The sequence below is a fragment of the Eucyclogobius newberryi genome, unplaced genomic scaffold, assembly GCF_026437365.1.
Source record: "Eucyclogobius newberryi isolate DKJ021-1_F unplaced genomic scaffold, fEucNew1.0.hap1 SCAF_24, whole genome shotgun sequence".
NCBI lineage: Eukaryota > Metazoa > Chordata > Actinopteri > Gobiiformes > Gobiidae > Eucyclogobius > Eucyclogobius newberryi.
In genome coordinates, this window is record NW_027315879.1 from 487190 (window position 1) to 512500 (window position 25311).

General features: G+C 41.3%; 1 protein-coding gene across 1 annotated transcript in view; it reads left to right on the forward strand.

Annotated features, from left to right (window-relative positions):
- The window catches only part of vps52 (VPS52 subunit of GARP complex), a 96746-nt gene extending 95504 nt beyond the window's left edge, over nucleotides 1-1242 (forward strand). The window contains exon 20 of the mRNA XM_072459616.1: nucleotides 1071-1242. Within this exon, the coding sequence (XP_072315717.1) occupies nucleotides 1071-1217 (147 nt within the window). The 3' untranslated portion in view covers nucleotides 1218-1242. The remainder of the gene's footprint in view (nucleotides 1-1070) is intronic.
- Nucleotides 1243-25311: the final 24069 nt, after the last annotated feature.

Consider the following 25311-nt stretch of genomic DNA (forward strand, 5'->3'; position numbering starts at 1 on the left):
CATCACACGCTCGCTTCATGCTCACAGACCAGTCACACATTTGAACGTGTTCCATCATTGCTCCTCTGTTCAGATGCCCTCCCACAGTGTCACATATCCTTGCTCTCTCTCTCTCTCTCCTCTCTCTCTCCCCCTCTCTCCCTCTCTCGCCCTCTCTCTCCCTCTCTCTCCCGCTCTCCCCCTCTCTCGCCCTCTCTCTCCCTCTCTCGCCCTCTCTCTCCCTTCTCTGAGCCTCTCTCCCTCTCTCTCCCGCTCTCCCCCCTCTCTCGCCCTCTCTCTCGCCCCTTCTCTTCTCTTACTTTATGCACGGCTCTCGAGGTCGACATCTCATCTCACTTGGCCCATTTACCCATCAGCCCACTGGGAAAATCCCTGTAGGCCAGTCCACCCCTGCCTCACTCACATTGTATAAGTTTTGATGTGTTTAGTTTATTTTCAATTCAGGTTGGATTTGTGTGCGCAGGGCAGATTTTCAGAGACCTTTGGGGCAGTGAAGTGAAGAGTGATACAGACACTACAGTGTCTATACCATACTCCCTCTGCTCCCTCAGGGACCCCCACAAGTCTGATTTTGTTTCTACGACACCTGGACTCCAAATCCAGGATCTTTTCTGGGATTCTGTGGGTCCAACGGTAATTTTAAAGCAAATTTCGGCAGCAACAGAGCGCGTGCACATGTCTAGCCTGTCACCATAACCGGAAGTCCTTGAATATCTCATTTCCATACCAGTGTTATTTTCAGTTAGTATACTATCTGCTATTGATTCTTTTGACAGGCCTACTTTCCACTCCTACAAGAACATGGGTTTCCTTATTTACAGCAAATGTGCCATGTTACAGGGTTTCCACTTTTGTTTCTTTGGGGCGGCTCGAGCAAACTGTTGTCCTTAGGCAAGACACTAGGCAAGAAAGTGGTGTGTGATTGAAGGTTAGGTGTTGGTAGGGGCCACTGACTCAGATCAGTCTGCACCAGGGCAGTTGTGGCTACAAATTGTATTTTACCACCGAGTGTGGAGTGAATGAAAAATGTAAGTGTAAAGTAGCACTGTTAATGAATGTTCTGTGTCCAGGGTGCTCTGACACAGCTGATCCAGTACTACCACGGCTTCCACAAGATCCTGAACCAGCCCACCTTCAGAGCCCTGGCGGTCCGCTCGGAACTCATCAACCTGCACCACCTCATGGTCGAAGTCAAAAAGCACAAGCCCAACTTCTGAGCCCAGCTGAGGGACTGAGGGGGAGGGGGGAGGGAGAGAGGGATAGAAAAGTAGGTGAAGGTCAATCAAGACTTTTACTAGGGAGTGCTGAGAAAGTGTTTGTCCCCAGTTTAGAATCAAGAACATTACTATGGGGTAAGGTTACTGTCAATAAAGATGTGCCTGCACATTTACCTATATTTGTACATGCAATTAATTTTGTATTTTCTTGATTCAGAGAATACTGATTAAAAAAACATTGCATTTCACCGTTCCAAATAGAAAATAGATATCAGGACGGTGCTCCACACATCAGATTCTGTAGCAGGTGTGTAGGGAAAAGGTGTACGTGATGCTAAATGTACTAGGGAAAATAATCCTGCACTGTCTTACTTGCAAGTGAAATTTATTTACAGGTGAAGAGGCAACGTTTCGGCAACTGGGCCTTCGTCAGGCAAATGTGTGACTCAGGATGAGACAGGGGTTTAAATAGAAGTGGCCTAAAAATAGGAGTGGCCAATCACAGACGTTTAAGAAACGCATCAGAACAAACACAAACATTGTCAGTACCAAAAAAAGGACAAATAATGACCCCTAATAATGAATTCCACATATGTCAAAAATACTGATTAATAAAGTAAAACAAAATGTTTGGGTACACAATATTTATTTTCCTCAAAATACAGACTCCAAAACATTTTATTTAAGAAGAGAAAGATGACCAAACTGTATGGTCCTACAGCCTGTATCAGTGTCCAATACAAACTAAATATTTAGCAAAGTTGTAGACCTTGAAGTTGTTTGACTGCCACAGCTCTTGTGTTTTGACTCATGGTTATTTTTGCCACTCAGAATGCAATGATGTCATCTGCATAACCTCTATTGTAAGGGATGGTTCTGAGCTTTCATTGTTCAATAAATTAGGCAATGATAGATGAACTATATTTTCGGGTGTCCATTTTATTTGTGGGAACTATTTTTTGGTAGAATAAAGTTTGATGAACTTCCGGTTGTGATGTCAGTTTAGAGACAGTTGAAGCGCCCTGAATCATTTGAGGCTTTAGCCACTAGACATAGTTCAAATCTGAGCTACAAACAGTTTTGTTTAGCTGTGCATATGACTGAAAGGATTTTCTTTGCACTCTTCTCTTTTCGGTCTTAAACTGTTTTGTGATTTCTGTCATGTCTTTGTGATTTGAATGCATTTTTTTCCTATTGTGAAGCACTTTGACTCGCCTTGTGTATGAAATGTGCTCTACAAATAAACTTGCCTTGTCTTGTCTACTCTACTCTACCCACCTGCATAGTTGTAAATCCGATCACCATTGAAACTTGACACATTTTCAAAGTGTTGCTGATAGATAGTGATTGCTAAATGAAGCCCCATGAAGCATTTGAGGCTTTGGCCACTAGACATAGTTCAAATCTGAGCTACAAACAGTTTTGTTTAGCTGTGCATATGACTGAAAGGATTTTCTTTGCACTCTTCTCTTTTCGGTCTTAAACTGTTTTGTGATTTCTGTCATGTCTTTGTGATTTGAATGCATTTTTTTCCTATTGTGAAGCACTTTGACTCGCCTTGTGTATGAAATGTGCTCTACAAATAAACTTGCCTTGTCTTGTCTACTCTACTCTACCCACCTGCATAGTTGTAAATCCGATCACCATTGAAACTTGACACATTTTCAAAGTGTTGCTGATAGATAGTGATTGCTAAATGAAGCCCCATGAAGCATTTGAGGCTTTGGCCAATTTTATTGATACATGAGTTGATGCCTCGCAAGGTGTTTAATTTGCTCCACTACTGCACTATCAAGACGGATACAACACCAATCAGCCACACAGGCATCTATAGTAGCCAGTTTATTATGTATTAAGTATTTAACTATTGCAAGATTGCATTGACCACTATATTGTGATTAGGGAAATGAAGCTTTAAGATGAGATAAGATAAGCTTTTATTTGTCCCCCAATGGGGAAATTCCAGCGTTGCAACGCAGAGTGGGGACAGAAGTAAATAACAAAAAACAGATATAAAAAACACTCTTTATAGAAAAGCTCTTATAAAACAAACAAAAAAAACTCATACTATATAAAAATAACAATAGTGACTCTCTTATTTACAGCTTTTATATGGACAGAGAATATTGCACCAAGATGATTGACATTATGTCAAAGTATTGCACATGAATATGAAGCTGAATGACACATGTCCAGGGCTAACAGTGTTTGTTGTAAAGTCTGACAGCAGCAGAAGGAAAGACCTGCGAAACCTCTCCTTTATTTTAATTGAGAAACTTTTTAACGTCAAACAATCTCTAACCCAAACAAATGATTATTTCTGAGCTTTCCCAGACCCAGGCACTGCCACGGATTGTGAAGAATTCATTTGCTTCACCATTTGGCCGCCTCATCCAGACGGTGATACAGATAATCCTGATGGCGCTTTATCTTAAGAAACTTAAGTGGCCAACTAGTTTTTTGTAATTATATAGTGTATTTCAGGCCTCACATACTAACTGCAGCTATAAACACTCTTTTATGTCTTCCCAAAAATAATTGTAACAGGTTCCAGTGAGTCCATCCAGGGGCTTTATTGGGGAATAATTTGCAAATTGCTGCATCAAGTTCATCTATAGATATTGGGCACGTTTCACACGTTTCCTTATAATCTGCATCTATTTTTGGGATGTGTTGGGCCATCTCAGTTAGAAAAGCTTCACAGTTTTTTAGAGAGAACTTTGAACTGTAAAGTTGGCTATAAAACTTAAACATTTCCAAAGATATTGTTTTTTCATCTGAAATTTCTATGTTGTCAATTAACAAAGATTGAATGTCATTTTTTTCTTAACGTCTTTTTTCTAGGCCACAAAAATAAGCTGAGTTCTTCGCTCCTTCTTCAATCCATTTTGCTCTGGATCTAATAAACGCTCCTTGGGCTTTATGAATATAGATTTGATCTGGAGTAGATTGAAAATTTAGAATTTTTGTTTGTTTATCATCTTCACTCTGAACAGGTTTGTTTCAGTAAAAGTTTAATTGGTTAATAATGTCATGTTCTTTTCGGTCAAGGTCTTTTTTAAACTTTCTACTTAAAAAATATTATGTTTCTACTTATGGAATATTCTCGGACTTTGAATTTTAGGAACTCCAATTTTTTAACCGTGGTTCTAAGTTACACTCGATATTGTTAATTAATTTCATGTTTTTGCAATAATCTTCATTTTTTTTAGCAGACTCGAGTTAAATTTCCTGTTTTTGTTTGAATATGATCTATTCTTAGATTTAATATGTAAATAAATAACACTGTGGTCAGTCAAAGGGGCAGAAGAAATATTGCAATCAATATAAAAAAAATACTAGATTGTTTGAAATTAACCAGTGGTCAATTCTAGATTTCCAGAATAGTTTGGGGTAAACCATGAAAATTGAGCAATGTCGGGATTAAGGTGTCTCCAAGCATCAGTTAAGTTCAAATCATTGCAAAAATGATTAAATGTCATATTAGGATGAGTTGCATAAACCAGGTTTAGGTCTCCACCTTAAATTATATTCTCAGTTGAGTGTGCCACTTTAAGATGCTTAAGTTAATTCTTCTAGTCATTTTTTACTGTCACTAATATACATTTACAAGAATGAATTTGACATTGTCAATATTAACAATAAAAATCAACCAATGACCGTGAATATCTGCCATATTATTAATAATTTTGCCTCCAAAGTTTTTTTTAGAAGAATAGCGACCCCTGCTGATCTGGATGTGCCATGACGGAACAATGCTTCGTCCTCCAGAGTCCAAAAGGAAATGTCGTCTTCCCTTGAGTGTGTTTCCAGCAGAAAAATTAAGTGCACTTTTTTCCCTTTACAAAATAAAAATAAACTTTTTGGTTTTGCTAAGTCTCTAAGACCCCTTGCATTCACAGATAACAATGAAGACTTGAAGGAGTTACCAACAAGTATGAGTGAATATTTGAACTGTGTATATCTACAGGACCATTAAATTGAGTGTCTACAGAGCCGTGGCGCGGGGGCCGAAACTGTTGTGATATTGGACACAGCGCGGTCCAATATCTCAGCAGTTTTGGGCGCTATGGCGGCACGGGGGCTGAAACTGCTGGGATATTTGGCCGTGGGTTACGGTAGTCTCGCATTGGGAACGTGATCTCGTGAGATCATGCTGTACAGGCTGGAGTTTACCAAGATGGCTACCTAAAATTTCAATAATTTGAACAGTTTCACAACAAACTAACCAATTTTGAGGATGAGAACTATGTGGTATTTTGGTACAGGCATACAAGGACAGTTGGGGCAACCCAAAAGACACTCAAGAAAAAGACCTTCAACCCAGATCTGACATTAAGGCTACATGTGTCCATGGTGGACAAGGGGACTGGGAAACGGCCTGCATGTTTATGTTGGAAATACATTTTGTAATGATAAACATTTAACAGAATGTTGGAAAGATTACATGTTTAACAATATACTTGTTGAAAATAAGGGTTTCTTATCACAAAATTATCGACTTGAAATACAATGTTAATCAAAGAAAGATTGCATGGATATTTTGGTGTGGGAACATAAACATTTGTAATATGAAATGTAAAACATTTATTTAAAAAAAACCTCATTATGGCATCATAAAAAAACTCAATCGGGGTCAGAAATATAAGTATATATGTGACGATTGATTTTTAAAAATATTTTTTTGCCACCCACCCAGTGGAGGTTTTCCTTTTAAAAAAACGTCATCCAAGTATTATAAATCAAAGAACCATGGCCTAATATATATATATATATATATATATATATATATATATATATATATATATATATATATATAAGCTGTATATGATGGAGGGGTATCTGTACTGTATAAATTCAGATTCAGAGACTGAATTAAAACTTGTGAAAAGATAATATTCTATTTATACACAAGGTAGCCCCAAAATTGCCCTTCCGTCCATTACACAGTCATCCCACCAAATAAATGTGTTATTTGCTTCAATATGATATGCTCAGGATACTCGGCAGACACCCTGTCAAAAAAATTATCAGTTTGACCCTGTCAATATTTGTATTTTTGTGTGTTTTGTCCAGCACATTCAGAAATAAATGTGGTGCACGCATTCGGTTGTCAACGACAGATGATGGGGAGTGCCTGGTCGTCAAGGAGATTTGTCTTGAACACAACCATTCAATTGACAAAGTATGTTTCTCTGAAGAATTTGTAATTTTTGTTTTTTCCTAGTTAATTTGAGATCTATTGGCTGTAGATTTTATTCCAATTTTGTAAATACTTGCAGCGATATCTGAAGAAAAACATTAGCAATATCTTTGGTCAATGTATTGCTTTGTAAAGTAATCAATGATGTTGGGAACTCTTGAAATAAACCATCAAAATCATAAGCCATGTTTTGATTCTTTTTTTCAGACCGTCTTCCAGCACATGCCTAAGAAAAGACTTCTCCATCCTCAGACCCGTGATGATGCTAAAGCGATGCTCTCCTTGGGTGGTAACAAGAAAAGGATACAGCAACATCTCATGGGACTTACAGGGAAGGTACCCTCAAGGTCACGCTCAAGGACCTCCATAACATTGGTGCAGAGGATGATGTCCGTAGAAGATGTCACATCTCTATTGCAGAGTCAGCCAGGTGAATACTTAGTATCCTAATAATAATGATAATAATAATAATACCTTTTATTTATATTTCATTGCTTTTCAATGACCCAAAGACGCTTTGACATATACAAAAAGGGGGGGTATTTACAGACAGGGGGGGACAGCACGTACAATACAATAATATACACAGTCCGAAAAAAGAACCGATAAAATAAACAAGACAGAAGAAGTAGAAAGAAAAAGATGGGGATGTAACAGGGGGTAGAAGAGTAGGCAATGGGGTAGAGGAGGCTAGGGGTAGGGGAGGTCATAGGCTTGGGTGAAGAGGTATGTTTTTAGGCGGGATTTGAATGTTGTGAGTGAGGGAGAGTGGCGGACAGGTTGGGGGAGGGAGTTCCAGAGTCGGGGTGCTGTTCGGGAGAATGCTCTGTCGCCAAAAGTTTTGAGTCGGGATGTTGGTGCAGTCAGGGTGAGAGAGGAGGAGGATCGGAGAGCTCGGGTGGGGCGGTGGGGGATGAGGAGGTCAGACAGGTAGGGGGGGGCAAGGTGGTGAAGAGCTTTGAAGGTGAGGAGGAGTATTTTGAAGTTTATGCGCTGCTTGATGGGGAGCCAGTGGAGAGAGCGGAGAACGGGAGTGATGTGATCACGGGACCGGGTGTGGGTGAGGAGGCGGGTGTGGGTGAGGAGGAGGGTGTGGGTGAGGAGGCGGGCAGCGGAGTTTTGGACCATTTGGAGTCCCGCCAGTGAGGAGGGAGGTGCAGTTGTGGAGGTGGGAGGAGAAGGTCTTATGCATAGATAAATAATCAAACAAGTTCTAAACCTAAACATTATCCATAATATTAAAATATATGTCATAATACAAAATATTACTACCTGTAATAGATTTATAGAATGAAAAAAATATATATTTTGTTACCGTTGCAAATTTTGTGGTTGGAGGACAAGGAATCGACAGGTTGTTTACTCTAGAATATTTGTGTGTTTCAAGTCGGCAGGTCTTACAGTGGCTCATTTAGTCAATTGCGGTTGTCCTTGATTTTTGTTGACACAGTATTTACTGAATGATTGACAGTTTTTCGTCCAACCTTCACAGATTAGTCATGGGGTCAAATGTCAAGGTCATAGGGGATCACCTTAGAATTTCATTGTTGCACTATATCTAATAAACGCCTTGATGGAATTTATGAAGCCGTCACAAAAAATAACTGCGTACATAAGGCATATGTTTGGCCACTGAAAAGCATGGGGATATGGTCATTTAAATTCATATTTTGACAGCAATTTGAAACATTTTAAAACTTTAAATTTGTTTTGAGTATCAACTGATCATCATTTTCAGCTAAATAAATTTCTCCCACAAAATGGTCCCCGGGACCACTAGCTAACCGTATCCCATTTTTTAACATTGCTTGAGATATGCAGTGTTTGTCAATTGAAATGCCTGGTAAGCAATATCCCTCAATCTTTTCCCCCAAACCGCGGTCAAATGACCAGGAAAGGTTGCAATCACCTTTTTAGGCACAAAGATACCAAGGGTTAAGGTCACAGGGTCACCAATTTAGTAAGTTCTTTAAAATGTTGCATGGTTATGGGATCACAGGTCAAGACCAAAAAAATATTAATTTGACCTCCGATCCATCCCATTTTTTTACAACACACATGTTTTCTTGACCTGACATTATATACTCAAAAAGTGACTTATATTTTTCAGGCGGTAGAGTCAAGATCCAACAGCGAAGGAGTCCTTCAGACGCTGTTCTACCAAGACGAGTGTGACCGGATGGTTCCTGCGTTGTGGATTAATTGAGTGGCCACGAGACACGGTTTTATCCATTTATTCTGGTAAACAGAAACACAAAAATAAAGTCAAACGTGCCACGAGGCAACTCCAGCCCAAACTAAAAGGGATCCAACACAATTAAATCAGCACACTACATACAAAACATGAAGGACGACCCGAGGGATGACTGACCTCTTCCCCGCACGGAAATAACAGAAGGGAAGAGGAAGTCACGTCCATCACATTTATAGGGGGAATATAAGGGAACACGAAGAAGAAGAAGAAGAAGAAGAAGAAGAAGAAGAAGAAGAAGAAGAAGGGGGCTGGAGGACACTGACAGCACAACAAACACCAGGCATGTTGAACATAATATTAAACAAAAATAATATAAGATTTTGTGTGATTATACATGAACTGGTTACGCGAGTACATGCGTGAGAGCATACGCCGGTATCCAGAAATCGTCTTCATTGACGGCACCTCCAAACTCAACAACTGTAGGATGCCACTGTATGTGTTCCTGGTGGAGGACGGGAATGGGGCATCCGAAGTAACAGCTCTCTGTGTTCTCTTGAAAGCATGATGAGCTCCTTCCAATCAGAGAATGAGCATCCCTGTGAGAATATCAAAACCATCATGACTGACAAAGATCTTAACCTAATGCATTGAAAAGGTTTGCCCCAACGCACTGATGCGCCTGTGCCGGTTCCACACCCTCCAAAGTTTCAAGCGGGAGGTAACATGTGACAGAATGGATCTGCAACTAGAAACAAAGGAAGATGCTCTGGACCACTGGTGGGGAATGGCGGAGTTGCCAAGTGGGGAATGACCGGTCGGACAGAAGACCCACCGCTTCAAAATTCCACCAATTTCAATTTCAACCAATTTTTCCAAATTTTCAACCAAATTTCAAATCCCAACCATTTACAGACTGTTTTAATAACACAAACAACCGCAGCAAAGGCTGTTTTTGAGGAGAAAAGCCTGAACGCATTCTGGGCCATTATGCATAGTTCGTATCCTCGCGTTGCTGTGGCGACGCTCACACCACTGGTTGCATTTCCCTCCACGTACCTGTGCGAGTCGGCATTTTCGAGCATGGTTGAGATCAAAACCAAATCGCGAAACCGCCTGATTGACCTTGAATCTGATTTGCGCTGCGCCATTTCAAAAGTGGAACCGAACGTTAAGGCAAAACAAATGCAAAGATCTCATTAACCGGTGCGTCTAGTGTTGCATGTTTTGTATATTTTTTATGGCCAAATACATTTAGAAAAAAACTTCCATGTGATAACTGTTAGTAAAAAATATAATATATGCAAACAAAAATTAAGGGCCGTAAAATGGCACAAAAAAGCAAAGCGTATATTTACGTACTAAACACTGCATGGGTTAAAATCGAATTTGTCAAAGACCGATGCTGTGGTGGGAAATGGAGAGTTGGCTCACTAAAAAGTGGGGAATTGGAGAGAAAAAAGGTTAGGAGCCCCTGCTCTAGACATCTTACAAGAACTGGTGCACGCCAAGAATGAGGCACATTATCAGTGCATCAAAAGCAAGCTCGACCAGGACAGATTTTCACCAGTGATGAGTTACTAAATGAAAAATTGGGATGCCTCAAGAAAGCTGTGGGTATATCGACTCTCTTGTCATGTCGGCCTCGGAAACTCAACCAACAACCGTCTTGAGTCGATCAACCGGATGATCAAACACAATTCTTCCACAACCTGCTGGTGTTCATTGGCAGCATGAGGGCAGGGCGTGCCACCAAATTCATCATGCTAGCCAAGCATCCTGTGAAGTACAGGGGAGAGCCAGAAATGGAACCCTACGAGTCGTATCTCACCCCTCCCGCAACTGCCTTGGTTGCAAACAGATTGCGGCTGGCCAAATGTGTCCTGTAGCCCAGGGCGCTGACAATGTGGAGATGTATGCCAATGGTGGAAAGGTCAATGTCTTTGCTCTTCGCAAAGCCAATGGCCAAGACCTCTTTGTGCCAGAAGCCTGTGCCCAGAGGTGGACAAGGTCCTACTACAGACATGGTGACAGAGTTACTGGCAACGCAAGATCCTCTGTTTCAATTATGGTGGGTATTTGTTTCAAACCTAGACACATGATCCAACCACTCCCATAGTCTAAAACAAAATTCATACAATTTAATTCACTGTTTTTATTTGAATATGCAGGTAACTTGATGCCACAGTCAGAGAGCTGTATCTTTCAGTTCCGTTCCCACTATCTGGGCACTACTTTTTGAAACGTTTTTCTGGGGCCCAAATATATGAAGAATCTTCGACAAAAAGTTCTCCGCGAACACCCTTGCAGTATTTGAGAAAATCGTTCCGAAAGTTGACAGTTTCCTCTAAATTTAGACATATTGAGGTGTATACCACTTTTTGGCAGCCCGTCATCTTGTAACCATTAGGCATGTGACTATGAAGTGTAATGTAATGTAATGTAAGTCATCTGCATTACTACTTTCTACACATTCCTGAAGTCCCAGTCGATTATCTTAATTGACTTAGAAATACAGACATAGTAAAAACACTCATAATTTTCGAAATTCACAACTTTTTAGAAACCCGTCATTCCATATTCATTGAGGCTAGGACAATAATATTTGCTGGAGTGATCAGTACCACTCCCCACTTCACATTCCCAAAGTTTCAGTTATTAATCTTAACCTTGACTTTTTGCTCAAAATTCAGAAATTCTGGGTCTGGTGATGATCTGCTAGTGCTCAGTTACTTATGAGATAAGATATTCCTTTATTGTCCCACATGGGGAAATACATAGATACAGAGGTAGATACATAGATACAGAGGTAGATACAGAAGAACAGATCACTTATAGGAAGTCTGAAAAACACTTTCAGTAGAAGATCTCCTATAAATAAAAACTCCCATAGACAAATAAATAAATAAATACAAAAATACCATTGCATGTGATCACGACAGTAATTGCACATGAATTTCACATGAATTTCACAGTAATTGCACATGAATTCCAACAGCAATTGCACATATGACAGAATTAGAATCAGTATTAGGTTAGGTCAGTATTGCGAGTGTTCAGGACTAACAGTGTTTGTTATAAAGTCTGACAGCAGCAGGAAGGAAAGACCTACGAAACCTTTCCTTCACACAAGCGAGGGTGGATCAGTCTCTCACTGAAGCTGCTCTCCAGAGCGGACAGAGTGTCCTGCAGGAGGTGACACTCATGGTCCAGCATTGATGTGAATCTAGCCAGGACCCTCCTGTCCCCCACCTCCTGCACCGAGTCCAGAGCACAGCCCAGGACGGAGCTGGACTTCTTGATGACTCTGTCCAGCCTCTTCCTCTCCCTCTCTGTGATGCTGCTGCTCCAGCAGGCCACACCGTACAGGAGGGCTGATGCCACCACAGAGTCGTAGAAGGTCTTCAGGAGTGGCCCTGTCACTCCAAAAGACCTGAGTCTTCTCAGGAGGTAGAGCCGACTCTGGCTCTTCCTGTACAGTGCGTCTGTGTTATGAGTCCAGTCCAGTTTGTGGTTCAGATGAACACCCAGGTACTTGTATGAGTCCACTCTCTCAATGTCCCGTCCCTGGATGTTCACTGGTGAGGGGGCAGTGGGGTGGCGTCTGCGGAAATCCACCACCATCTCCTTGGTCTTCCCCGCGTTGATGAGGAGGTGGTTCCGCTGACACCAGTCCACAAAGTCCTGCGCCAGTCCTCTGTACTCCGCGTTATCGTCGTCCGTGATGAGTCCGATGATGGCAGAGTCATCAGAGAACTTCTGCAGGACACAGCTGTCCGTGTCATGTCTGAAGTCTGCAGTGTAGAGGGTGAAGAGAAAGGGCGCGAGGACAGTGCCCTGGGGCGCCCCCACACTGCAGGTCCGAGTGTCAGACACACAGTTCCGTGCTCTCACAAACTGGGGTCGGTCTGTGAGTCCAGGATCCACTCTGCCAGGTCATACTCCACACCAGCAGTCTCCAGCTTGTCCCTCAGGAGCAGCGGCTGGATGGTGTTGAAGGCGCTGGAAAGATCGAAGAACAGAATCCTCACAGAGCTGCCAGGCTTTTCCAGGTGAGAGAGAGAGCGGTGCAGCAGGGAGATGACGGCGTCCTCCACTCCGATGCCAGGCCGATATGCAAACTGCAGCGGGTCCATGGCTGAGCCCACGGTGGAGCGGAGGTGGTCCAGGACTAGCCGCTCCAGTGTCTTTGGGGCGCGGTGTCTTGGGCACAGGTACCAGACAGGAGGTCTTCCAGACCTGTGGTACCACCCTCAGCTTCAGGCTCATGTTGAAGACATGCTCCATAACTCCACACAGTTCATCTGCGCAGGACTTAAGGAGCCTGGGGCTGATGCCGTCAGGTCCTGCTGCCTTCCTCACTTTAATCCTCTTCAGCTCACTCCTCACCTGTGCTGCTGTGACAGTCAGTGGTTGGCAGGGGGACCGTATGCTGGGGGGATGGGTGAGTCCAGGCGAAGTGGGGAGCTGATGGTCCGGGGCAGAGAAGCGAAGAGGAACAGATGCATGGCATTGTCCAGCTGTGGAAGAGGGAGCATGCAGCTGTGCAGGGGGAGGGGCGGGTGACCGATCAAACCTCAAGAAGTGAGCATTTAAATCAATCACCCACTGTAGATCCCCCTCTGTCTGGGCAGGGGGGATTTTGAAGCCCGAGATGGTTTTCAGGCTCCTCCACACTCCCTGAATGTTCTTTTGCTGCAGCTGCTCCTCCATCCTCCTCTTGTAGCCGTATAAGTTAGACTTACAACTTTTCTTTTAAATTAATGTATTTACAACTCATCAGTCAATCTGTATCTTCATATCAATATTGTATATTCATTTTTCACAATAAAATTTACAAGAGCCTAATACAATATTTCTAAATTCAAAACCATTCAATTTTGAATTTAGACACAAATCTCAGGTCAAAGTCACTGTCCTCATCATTGTCTTCCATCATGATGACTTCTTCCTTTGAGGTATCAGCGTTTTCACAGTTCTCACAATTGGAACACTTACAAATGTCTGTATATGACAACTGAGCCTTGTGGCAAGAGCACCGGCCACCAGTGCAGCCACCAGTGCAGCCACCAGTGCAGCCACCAGTGCAGCCACCAGTGCAGCCACCAGTGCAGCCACCAGTGCAGCCACCAATGCAGCCACCAGTGCAGCCACCAGTGCAGCCACCAGTGCAGCCACCAGTGCAGCCACCAGTGCAGCCACCAGTGCAGCCACTGGATTTACAAGAAAAGTGAAGATATTCAAGAACAGATTTAGGGGCAGAGTCCTTCGTCATCCACACTATTTCTAGCTCACCGTCTTTTACAAGAGAGTCAGATTGGGATCTGCACCTAGCTGCTATAAGGCACATGATGGCCTGGTACTTTGCTTATGATCGTCAAAATGATGCTGGATACCTCCCATCATATTGGACACACACCGATCATCACAGAGATATAACAGGAAAGGGAAACAGGACTGTACAACGGCAGGAAAGCAGCACCTTCTCATCTATTGCTTGTGACCACACTATTGAACAAACATGCAATTGAGATTCTAAGACCAAGGGTGGAATAACTGGGATAACTCTGAATCGTGGTGCTGTTTAGCGATTGATACTCTCCCATCCTGAAAGGGCAGCTATAACTAGACAATGCGACATGATGGCTGGCATTCTTCCCGAGGAACAAGGTCATGGGGAGTTAGACAAGACCCGGATGAACAAAGACAGAGAAGCCGTGGAGTCAATCCTCAAGACAGTGGAGAGCATGGTCAATCCATTCCAAAACAATGAAGAGCTGGTGTGTATAAGCTCGGGTGTAGTAGCCAACGAGATTGTCAAAAACTACATCCTTACAGCTGGTGAAAAAGGAGAAAGTGCCCTTCAGGCGTTTGTTCAGGACAGAACACTATCTTCAAAGACAGACTATTTCTCACCTATACAATCTCTAAAGCTCAAGACATTCGGAGATCAGATGAAAAAATCCTATAAAACCAAAGATGGAAAGAAAGTAGTCTTGAAAAATGAACGTCAACTGTTCGCCAGACTGTTGGTCATCAGTCTGAGTCGTGCCATAAATCTAAAGGAGATGTTGACATACTCTCTTGGTAACATCGCATATGCATTGGCAAGTACAGATGGATCTCTAGTGAAGACCTGAAAGGCCGCTCTCTTGGCGACTCTTGAATCTAAGGTTGACAAGGACCTTTTATACCTGGAGTCTGCTGATGGTGATAGAGGTGCCCTTCTAATAGATGCTATGGCTATGATCCAGGGCATGAAGCAGTTACCAGAAACCTTTGGAGAGCTTGCTGATCACATACTTGGGCAAGTAATAAGCCTTGCTAGAAAGCATAACTGCTTGAGGGTTGATTTAGCTACTGATAGATATCCTCAGATCAGCATAAAAAATGCTGAAAGGTCACGACGTGCTGGTGGTGGCTTCCAGTTGCTGCAGATATATAGTGCCAACCAAAAAACACCCAACCAGTGGAAAAAGTGCTTGTCTTCAGGTGTGAATAAAGAAGCTCTGATTGACTTTCTCTATGAGACATGGAAGGATGCCCACATCGAGGTGGCTGGGAGCAACATTGAGATCTTTGTGACTCACCAAGATATGTGCCACTTGATAAAACTGAGTGGAGGTGTTGCCTCTGTAGACAAAATGGATAATCTCACATGTGACCATGAAGAGGGAGATACAAGACTGCTGCTGCATGCTCAAAATGCCTATGATGAACTAAAATCATAATTAGTAGCCCAGACACAGATGTAGCCATCATAGCCCTAGGTCTCATGGAGAAGATGCCTTCAGCAAAGCTCTACTTTCTCACAGGTACTAACAACACATGCCACATGATTGACCTCCAGGAATTTGGAAATGCATTAGGACCTCAACTAACTTCTGCTCTAATCGGATTGCACTCATTTATTGGGTGTGATTCAACCAGTGCTTTCTTCGGAAAAGGAAAAGAGAGAGCAGTCAAATTGGTGACCAGCCAAGAGGATTTCTTGCATGCCTTCTCAAATGTTGGTGAAGACTTCATGATAGGTACCAATACATTTGTGACACTGGAGAAGTTTGTCTGTGCACTCTATGAGGAAAGTGATGTAAACAAAGCCCGATACAACAGGTTTTGCCTCAATTCATCCTCCGAGCAGGCTTTAACACCAACTCGAGATTATCTCATGGAGCATGCTAAGCGTGCAAACTATGAGGCTGCACTGCATAAGAGAGCTCTGCAGCCAATTATCGGCGCTCCCGGCCCCGATGGAAATGGTTGGAAGGTAAAAGATGGTGAGCTAGAAATAGTGTGGATGACGAAGGCCCCTAAATCTGTTCTTGAATGTCTTCACTGTTCTTGTAAATCCAGTGGCTGCACTGGTGGCCGGTGCTCTTGCCACAAGGCTCAGTTGTCACATTCCAATTGTGAGAACCTTGAAAACACTGACACCTCAAAGGAAGAAGTCATCATGATGGAAGACAATGATGCAGAGGACAGTGACTTGGACCTGAGATTTGAAAGAATGTTTGTTTGTCTAAGTTCAACACAGAATGGTTTTAAATTTAGAAATATTGTCTTAGGCTCTTGTAAATGTTATTGTGAAACATGAATAAAACATTGATATGAAGATACAGATTGACTGATGAGTTATAAATACATTAATTTAAAATAAAAGATAAGTAACTGAGCACTAGCAGGTCATCACCAGACCTAGAATTTCTGAATTTTGAGCAAAAAGTCTAGATTAAGATTAATAACTGAAACTTTGGGAATGTGAAGTGGGGAGTGGTACTGATCACTCAAGCAAATATTATTGTCCTAGCCTCAATGAATATGGAATGACGGGTTTCTAAGTGTGTTTTTACTATGTCTGTATTTCTAAGTCAATTAAGATAATTGACTGGGACTTCAGGAATGTGTAGAAAGTAGTAATGCAGATGACTTACATTACATTACATTACACTTCATAGTCACATGCCTAATGGTTACAAGATGACAGGCTGCCAAAAAGTGGTATATTCCAAACCAAATTTAGAGGAAACTGTCAACTTTCGGAACGATTTTCTCAAATACTGCAAGGGTGTTCGCGGAGAACTTTTTGTCGAAGATTCTTCATATATTTGGGTCCCAGAAAAACTTTTCAAAAAGTAGTGCCCAGATAGTGGGAACAAAATCCTATTTCTAGGGCTCTTTTCAGCTTCTGACTGTGGCCTATGACACCAGAGCGGTAAAATCAGGACCTGAGAAACATAGAATGGCCACTCATTTGACCAAGAAACTGGCTGGCCTTGTGGCAGAAGCCCCAATGCGCTTCTTTTCTGAGAGGCTGGCTGCACCATGCACCTTGGTAGAAATTTGGGAAAGGATGGGACATGCGGTCATTACCGAGGATGGGAACACCCAAGAGCTCAACTGCAGAGGCTAGTATTCCTCTTTATCACTTCTCTGCTGTAAATTGAAAAACAATAACTGCTTCAATAAAAAAATATTGTATGTGTTTATGTTGTATGATAGAAGATCCAGAGACATTGTGCCAAGTTCTAGCCCCTATCAACACCCCACCCCTGGTCCGACTACATGCTTCTCCCTCAGAACACCTGCAGTCTTTGTTGCCCCTTGAGCCACTGGACCTTTGCACCCTGGCATCCAGTCTGATAAATGGTATTTAGTGCTTGAATGCATAAAGTGTCAGCAGTTTCTTGATAAAGCCTTCAAATGGTTAGATGTTTAAATTATCAATGGCGCACCATATTTTCATGTGTAACTCTTAGGATGCTTCTACTACTATTGCCTTAAAAGAATAGATTTTCTTCATTCCCCAGATGAGCCAAAAACTGTGTCTTCAGCCATCTCTTCAGCTGTACCCGTCAGCCAGAATCTATCTCAAGATTCCCTGGTCATAGGTTAGTTATCTTCCGGTAATGATGAAAAATCTAGAGTCCTAAGGTAGGACAAGCCTATAAATAGATTGATTTATAATATGGATCACCTTCATCCAAGTTCATAGGACTCTTCCATACTTTCAGAGCTTTCAGGAATCCTCAGCTATTGATGATTTTTTACTCAAACTAACTGATAAAAAAAACAAAATACAGTGTATGTACATATCTTAGGTTACATGCCTGACAAGTTGTCTTTATGTGATAGGCAATACTCAGGCCAGTGACAAAAGTGCATCTGAAGCCAACAACATATACATGTCATATCTTTAACAGGAAATGAGCAAAGTGATGCAGTTGGCCAGCAGCCTCCTTCCACGCCTAGCAGCCAGTTTCCAAACACGGATTACAGCAAACCTTCTCCTCCTGCTGCTTCAAATCAATGTCCTCCACCCAAAGTTGAAAGGAAGCTCCTACTGAAGATGGTGTCTGCTGTGATGAGGTTACCAACTGCTATGCCTGCTACCCCACAAGCACTATCTGACCTACGAGCTAGCGATCCAGTGACCCAGGTCTTCAGCATCAGGGCAGAGGATGAGGCCAGGTTTGAGGCTACTGTGATATCTCTGCAGGGTCACCTGCGGGTCCGCATAGTACACCCCACACGGCAGGCCATGATTGCCTGTGGACTGATGCTTGGAGGCAGCGCAGAGGACGCTCTGGCAGCAGTAGAGATGGGATGGCCACATCATCTCAAGTGCTTTCCCCCTGGGGAAATGATAAACCTCGACACAGTCCAAATGAATAGCATCATCCTCAATAAGGACATCAAGGGTCTTTCACCTGGTGAATGGTTGAATGATGATGTAAGTATCATCGTACTCTTTACCAAATTGATCAGATTGATAATCTGCACGATTTGACATAGACTAATATTAGCATTTACGTTGTACATTAACCTAGCTCTTACCTGCACTAAACTCATATATATATATATATGATATGAAAGTTCTACATTATTGTTATAAACTTTAAAATGATCTATAATATGTTCATCTGTTATAAATTGCAGTTCATATTACTTTATTAAGAATAAATAATAGCTAAAAGCTAATGAATCTAATAATCTAATAATACTGGCTTGTTATTACATGCTTGAATGGTTGTATATGCCTGTTAATCGGGAAGACCAAGGAGATGGTGGTGGATTTCCGCAGACGCCACCCCACTGCCCCCTCACCAGTGAACATCCAGGGACGGGACATTGAGAGAGTGACTCATACAAGTACCTGGGTGTTCATCTGAACCCCAGACTGGACTGGACTCACAACACAGACGCACTGTACAGGAAGAGCCAGAGTCGGCTCTACCTCCTGAGGAGACTCAGGTCTTTTGGAGTGACAGGGCCACTGCTGAAGACCTTCTACGACTCTGTGGTGGCATCGGCCCTCCTGTACGGTGTGGCCTGCTGGAGCAGCAGCATCACAGAGAGGGAGAGGAAGAGGCTGGACAGAGTCATCAAGAAGTCCAGCTCCGTCCTGGGCTGCGCTCTGGACTCGGTGCAGGAGGTGGGGGACAGGAGGGTCCTGGCTAGATTCACATCTATGCTGGACCATGAGTGTCACCCCCTGCAGGACACTCTGTCCGCTCTGGAGAGCAGCTTCAGTGAGAGACTGATCCACCCTCGCTGTGTGAAGGAGAGGTTCCGTAGGTCTTTCCTTCCTGCTGCTGTCAGACTTTATAATAAACACTGTTAGTCCTGAACACTCGCAATACTGACCTAACCATGTGCAATTCTGTCATATGTGCAATTGCTGTTGGAATTCATGTGCAATTACTGTGAAATTCATGTGCAATCTATGTGCTGTCGTGACACATATTTATGTGCAATTACCGTCGGGATCATATGCAATGGTATTTATTTATTTATTTATTTGTCTATGGGAGTTTTTATTTATTTATAGGAGATCTTCTACTGAAAATGTTTTTCAGACTTCCTATAAGTGATCTGTTCTTCTGTATCTACCTTTGTATCTACCTGCGTTGCACCAATGAAATTTCCCCATGTGGGACAATAAAGGAATATCTTATCTTATCTTATCTTATTCATGGCCTAGTTGTGTTTCTCTTTATCGAATACTAATAAATAGGACATTTATTGGGGTACTTTTACACCAACTCATGTATATTAATATACATCTGTCCAGTTAGGCTTGTGGGACATTAATGTGGGCCTGCAAGACATGTCAATGTATGTCAATTGTGTTTTATTGAGTGTTTTTAATTCATCAAGCCCCCCTCCCCACGAACATTTTCTACCCAAGCTTTGTCTCCCTAAGTTACCAAATACAGAGAAATACCACTTACTGCAATTATTCGGGCCCATAGACAATGAACCTGTAGGTGAAAGTGGTTGTCATGGATATTTTCCTCATGTTATTACTTGTCTGGTGTCTGTCAGATGTGTGAAATTTACATATATTGCAGTACATTGTCTTCTAATAAAATCAAACAATACATTTGTTAATTTGAAGGAACAATTGTGAAATACAACACCTTTGGGTACCAAAATGGTGACTTACTGGATAGTGGTTTTACACTGTATTTTCAAAGTAACTCTTTATAAGCTTTAGAGTAACACATTATTGTTTTCCCCTTAAATGTTTTTTGTTCATACAATGCATGTCTATGTGTTTGACAATTAACATAAAACAAAATGTGCAGCATTGAACGTTTTTCCTTGCTTGTGTGGTGTAGATACATTTTGTTGTTCTCCTTTAAAATATGTTGGTACATGTATACATAATAATATGGTTAATGTGTTAAATATAGTGACATGATTTAAAGAGCCATTTAGAAATTACGTAAGATTACAGATATATTTCCTTTTAAATAGACTAAATAGCAGATTTTCTAAGTCTTTACCTAAAATAGCCAAAATAGATTGTATATCAAATAATGATTCCTCCTGAGCTTCTCCAGTTGGAGAATCCCTCGGTACGTCCGTTGGATGCCTATGTAGCACAGATGATCCACCTTGGCAAGTACAGACAAGTCCTGTTCAAACAGGTTAGCAAACAAGAAGTGTTTGTCTTATTTGTTGTAAGGTGGAGGCTATTTTAACAATATAAAAGGGTCAGATCAATGGAATATGTTTGCGGGCGAGGGAATGCAGAGAAGGTTCTGTGTTTTATTTGAAGATAATAAGATATGCTGATTTTAAAGGCCGGATATTAAAATCATTATATGTTATATTTGATTTTTGATTTTTATCTAAAACAAGTTGCATTATACCCTTTACTAATAGGTGCAGTTTGGGCTGTTTAAATACATCCTCATTCCGTTCTGCTATGGAGCCAGTGAGAATTTCAGACCAGGATACGATGCCAGTGGAGAGCACTGGATGCTCCTTGTTGCAGACATAGCAGAGAGGAAGGTCTCTGTGCTAAACCCCAAATCCACCAGCTACACAGAAGGAGCCAACAAGCTCTGTGATCGTTGGATGTAAGTACACACTGCCTTGGCATTTATTCAAAAGATAAGCAGATGGTACATAACAGTTAGAATTTATTTGACATGAGAATGATCAGTTATTGCAAAGTAAATATACCAACATCTTTTTGTCATTGAATCCTAATGTACATAATAAGCACTAATTGTTTGTCCTGTATTAATTTGTGTAGACGCTATATGGAGTACCGCAGTGACAAGAACCCTGAGCAGCTTCGTGGATGGCAAGCATCTGAATGGAGCAGCAGCGTGCAAACTGAACTGTCCAGCTGTGGCATCTTCACTCTAAACTTTATGTTAGAAACTACACTGGAAAGTTATGTTTTTAAAATCTGACCCATGCTGCAATGTTGCCTTTGGGCTAGAGTCTCTCAGAGAATGCTAGAAATAAAATAAAATTAGCCATTCGTATTGCTGATGTATTCCACATATGAAATAAAACATCCTTTTTAACAAGATCTGTCACAAAAATACAATCTCGTCATAATTTAAGTAGTGCCAAACTTTGAATTATTGATGGAGTCCCTTTTATCCCCATGTTTATATGCTGATCTAATAATATATTATTAATTGTGCTGCAGAATGCAGAGGCCATAGCCTGTGGTGCTGAAAGGATGACGCAAGCACACTGCGATCGGTACCGGAAGTACATCAGCCAGCGGTTCCATGAAAACAACATATCTATGACTGACAGATGCGGGGCATATGACAAACTTTCAGGACAGGATCATAACACCCCTAAGGTAAATATTTAATGTGGAAGCACTCTGGATCTGACCCGTGACGGGCTGGAAACAGGATTTTCACACATAGTTATTTCACTTGTAGGAACATGAACTTGGTCTAAACATAGGTTTTGAGGTACTGTGAGTCTCCTATGTGTATGTGATCATTTATGATTATTATTGGTCAATGATTTATAACTTGTGTTTTAGAGTTTGCAGACATTATGTGTATTAGATTTGAGATGTATGTACGCGAAAAAAATCTTGGATTATTGGTCGACATTGTTTTACATACTAATTTGTATACTGAATGGTGTTTAGCATGTTACAACTGCTTCATATTATATTAGAGGTTGTAACTAATATATATTTTTTTTATTTGATTTCTTTTCATATGTTTGTTGACAGAGAAGAAAAAGTTCTGCAACTGAGAATAAAAGGTTTAAGATAACTGCAAAATTACCTATGCTTTATAACTTTAAAATGTTCACCTACCCTAAGAACTCTACATTTGCAAATACTTAACTGAATGCAAAGTGAGACTCCTTTTCATTTGTAATGGTTGCCGCTATTGATTAAAAGGGACATAAAAAGGATGCATGCGAAACAAGTAAAAACACCAGAAATTAAGTTTGGGTGCATAATGTATGTAATATATAATGTGCATAATGTTATGCGGAATGTGAAGAAACATTTATAATTTGTGTTCTGAATAGAAAACTGTTTTTTTACAAACTGTTGGAAATAAATGACGGATGGGGAGCAAATGTCACTCTCCATCTGTGTTAATTAGTCTGTAGATATTTCTAGTTTTTTGGTTGTGAAACCTATGGTTTTACTTGTAAGAAAATTCTTGATCAAGATGTATGAACAACAAAATGTTAATGCACATATTTTATTACCCTTTCTTGAGTCTGTGGATATTGATAGTAAAGTGTACATAGTTCAATTTATAAAGCATTGGTTTTCCAAACATGAATATGGCTACTAGTTTTGAAACTTGCTATTTGTAGATATGGGTTAACCGTTTGTCTAGGAGGATAAGTCTTACATGTTATTATTTTTAAACATCTGGAGATGTTTTATCAGGGATAGAGTTGTTGTAATTGAACTTGTTCAGTGTATAAGCAAATTGACCAGTATTATAAACTATCATTCAAGCAAAAAAGGAAATTCTATGATTTGTTCGAGTGGTTAGAGTAGGCAAGGTTTTTCATTATTTACATATAATTTTGGTCTTACATTCCTGTGGAGCATGTTTAGTGTTATTATTATTCTCTTTAAATAATTGCAAATCTTTTGTAAAGTGCTTTAAGAAATTGAATGCTTAGTGTGCAAATGCATTTTGGCTACAATTTATTTTTGATGTAGAAGATCATTTGAAGTTTAAATGTCTTGTTCTTTGATAAATAAAGGATTGTACATAATTTATAATTCTGTTTGGTAGTGATTTTGATTCAGTAACACTCAGAAAGTATTCAAATGGAATCACAAATAAATATAACAAAAGTACAAAATAAACAAAAAGAAAAAATTGTGTTTTGGAACCAAACTAGAGTTTTCAAAAGTATCGACCTAAGCGACCAGACAACTGTTTGATAACTTGCACTAATATCTTCTTGAGCATTCCCCCTTACATCTACATTACATCTTCTCGGGACAGTGGGATTTATAGCATGGCCCCTCCCTCTGACAGGCTGTCTTTATGCTTTAGCTGAAAAAACGTTCAGCCATTTGCACCAAGTGACCATTTATTAGAACTAGTCTATTGTTGGGGGTATTCCTGAGATGCTCTATGTCATTGGATATTGGTCATTTGGAAACAGCAAGGCTCTTTGCGATTTGATTGATGTGCAATGCATGGTTCAGTTTGCTTTTGTTTACAAGGGAAGTGACATTTTATGAAGTCCCCTGGCGTCAAAAGTGTAAACAGGAAGTGTAAGAATTACCGTATAACAACAAATTTGAGCACCCTCCTGCCAATAGCTATTGTGCTCAAACAAATAACCTATAAAACCATCATAGAACTTAGTTGAATGATCCCTGAAACCATCATAAATTTAGTACCTTGGTCAAATAGCCATGAGGGTATATGGCGGTGCCGCGGCTCCTGAAACTGCTGGGATATTTGGCCGTTTCAGGAGCCGCGGCTCCTTTGACCGTTGATGTATGCATAAGGACCACAGAACATCGTCTTGTGTCCCTGTTTCCTGGCGTATTCCACTTTAGGCCAAACCGCTCTCCTTGCTTCTTTGTCTTCTTTGGTGAGGTCTTCCACAAATCGGATGCTGAGGTCTTTGCAGATCTGATGTTTTTTTGTTGCTCGCCAAATCTCATCCCTGTAGATCCTCATGGTGAATTGCATGATGATCTGTCTGGGGTGGGTGGTAGTGTGTGGGCCCAGGCAATGCACCGAATCCAGAATGAAGCCCAATTTCTCCTTCCAGTGTGGGACAATCTTCAGGAGAAGATTTGTAACAAGCTCTCGGGTGTTCTCCTCTTTGTCTTCATTTAGACCATTCACTCTTAAGTTCCATCTTCTCTTGTATCTTTCCATCTCTGCTGTTCGACTTTCAACCTCTGCTGCCCTTTTCTCCAGTTGTGCGTTCTTCTCTTTAAGATGGGTTACTTCACTTTCCAACTTTTTGTTTTTCTCCTTGCAATCTTTAATCTCAGATGAGTTGAACTCCACAGACTTGGCGAGGATGATAAGGGTCAGCGTGTTATCTTTCAGATCTTTCTTCGTGTCTGTTTTCAGCGCTTGGAGAGCCTGGATGTCTTCAGACTGGGTCTTGATTGACGCCAAAACAGTAGCAACGTAAACTGGCTCCGAGTCCACGGTTTCGTTTGGCTTAATTCTTTTCGGAGGTTGCACAGAGTTTGAGGGTGAGGATAGGGTGTTTTCGGCTCCTTTCACATCTGTTTCCATATCTATTTGTTCACAGTATATGGGAGGCGAGCGCTTTAGTTTCCCCTTAGCATTAGCTTTGGCCGATATTTCAGTGAAGAGTTAAGTCAGTAGTTTTTTAGCTTTACATGTTCCGGTCCCGGCGGGGGTAGAGTTTATAAAAGGTGTCAGAGAGTAAATCTTGTTGACGAATATTGGTCCAGTTTGAACTTAAATCAGGATTTTAGCCTACGTCACTATGGAAAATGCCATAGGAAAATACTCTGAGAGGGGCGCTTTCTCCACCGCCCATTTTCACGTAGCAGGTACGCCACGGAGCTACGCTGTTTACGCTGGAGACACAGACATGTGCGCGCGCCTACGCGGAAGTGCCACACGCTTTGTTTTCCGTGTTTACTTCTTAAAACTGCATCTACAGACGTCTGTGTACAAAAGGTACATCCAAAACAACTCAGAATGAGCTGCTGGCTGTGAATAAAAACTATATTTGTGTTGAAGTGAAAGCGGCTGATTTCATATCAATCCGAGCCAAGACATGTGATGGAGACATGTGATGTGTCAAACGTTACCTTGACTACAAACACACCAAAGAGGAGTGTTTTTTTATTTGTATTACCTGGATAAGGCTAACGCTAAGAATTAAGTATTGCTTAACTTCTATTCATAAAAACATGCTTTGGTTATTAGAAA